Source organism: Quercus suber, unplaced genomic scaffold (assembly GCF_002906115.3).
Source record: "Quercus suber isolate HL8 unplaced genomic scaffold, Cork oak 2.0 scaffold_299, whole genome shotgun sequence".
NCBI lineage: Eukaryota > Viridiplantae > Streptophyta > Magnoliopsida > Fagales > Fagaceae > Quercus > Quercus suber.
In genome coordinates this window covers 429,864-431,177 of record NW_027069755.1, presented here as the reverse complement: position 1 = coordinate 431,177, position 1,314 = coordinate 429,864, and the positions used below count along the sequence as shown (strand labels likewise).

General features: G+C 54.9%; 1 protein-coding gene across 1 annotated transcript; it reads right to left on the bottom strand.

Annotated features, from left to right (window-relative positions):
- Window positions 1-242: 242 nt before the first annotated feature.
- Window positions 243-1,314, bottom strand: LOC136071291 (uncharacterized). Its single transcript, XM_065782379.1, has 2 exons — window positions 1,138-1,314; window positions 243-1,061 (listed from the first exon to the last, which is right to left on the bottom strand). The coding sequence occupies exons 1-2, from the start codon at window positions 1,312-1,314 to the stop codon at window positions 243-245; spliced, it is 996 nt and encodes a 331-aa protein (XP_065638451.1).

The window sequence follows — 1,314 nt, the reverse complement described above, 5'->3', positions numbered from 1 at the left end:
TATCATCGTTACTGGCGTGATTGGCCGACATACAATTCAAGCTAAAATCGTACAAATCTAAGGAAAAAAGGAAAAACAGGCAGCGCGTACACAAATAAGCAATTCAAATAAAGGAAGATTAAATTGGCATTACAACAATGAGTTCGTAAAAATTGCATGGTAGGAGCCACAGTACACAGAAGAGAAGCACAACAAAATGAAATGACAAAGTGAAAGTTGAACAGGCCGAGACGCCGAGGAGCCTACTCTTTTTGCTCAGGTTGGACAAGGGCAACCCCTGACCCTTCCGAACCCTGGCCTAAGGGGACGGCCTGCGGGGGTACGGTGAGAGCAGCTGCTTCCTCAGTGGTGGGGGTTGGATCATCGGAAGGGATCTCCACTATCCCTTGGGGCACCTCCTCACCAGCATACTCCCCCAGTTCAGCTGCCCGCACCTCTTCAACAATCTCTCCAACCTTAGGGTCCTTAGGGACGGCCTCACGGATAGCGGGGGGGTAGTACACATTCTCTGCCTTCCATAGGTCGGACGTGGCCTCCACCCCAGCTTGTTTGAGGGTCTCAGCCCAGACCTGGGAACAATATCGCCTACACACCCCCGGGACTTGAGCCTTGTAGGCGGCCTCTACCGAAGCCATCCCATCAGCATAAGCTGCGGTCTCAGCCTCCTCCTTGGCGCGCTCGGCCATCTCCCTGCCATGGTCAGCCTCGTCCTTAGCTCGCTGAGCCTGGTCTCTGGCCCATTCTACCCCCCTCTGGGCCCCCTCGGCCTTTGTCACCTTAGTCTGCAGATCAGCGATCAGATCCCTCGCGATCTGTAATTGGTCCTGCGCCTCGCCCAGGCGCTTCGTTTGCTTATTGGCCTGGTTCTGGGCACCCTCAAGACCGGACAGGGCATTATCCCGCTCCCTGGTCACCGCCTTCAAATCCTCTCGGGCCTTGGCGAGGTCAACCTCGGAACTCTTTAGAGTCCGAGTAGCTTGAAAGCGCCAGTCATGCTCCCGTTTGAGGGTCTCCTTCTGGTCGTTTGCCGCCCCCTCCAACATAAAGATAGCTTGGACAGCCTGCCAGAATAACCAATGTGCTATAAGCCCAATAAAAGAAAAAGAGTGGGAGAAGAGTCGAGGTTACAGCGCTTACCATCCCCACATATCGCTTAAGGCTGAGGAAGACCTGCTCGCTCGTCAAAGTGTTAAGCTCAGCCATGTCCGCCGGGAGTAGCAGGCTCCTCTCTAGCGCATCAGCCACGCGTGCACCTTCACCCTCATTGAAGTCCTTGAGGGAGGCGTTATCCCTCAAGGGCTCCCCACGGAGCAT

What these genes read in the sequence shown, in the direction of transcription:
- LOC136071291 (XM_065782379.1), bottom strand. Translation starts at nt 1,314, where the DNA reads ATGCTCCGTGGGGAGCCCTTGAGGGATAACGCCTCCCTCAAGGACTTC. An exon ending in TTAAGCGATATGTGGGGATG is followed by an intron (nt 1,062 to 1,137) that starts GTAAGCGCTGTA and finishes TTATTCTGGCAG; the next exon opens with GCTGTCCAAGCTATCTTTAT.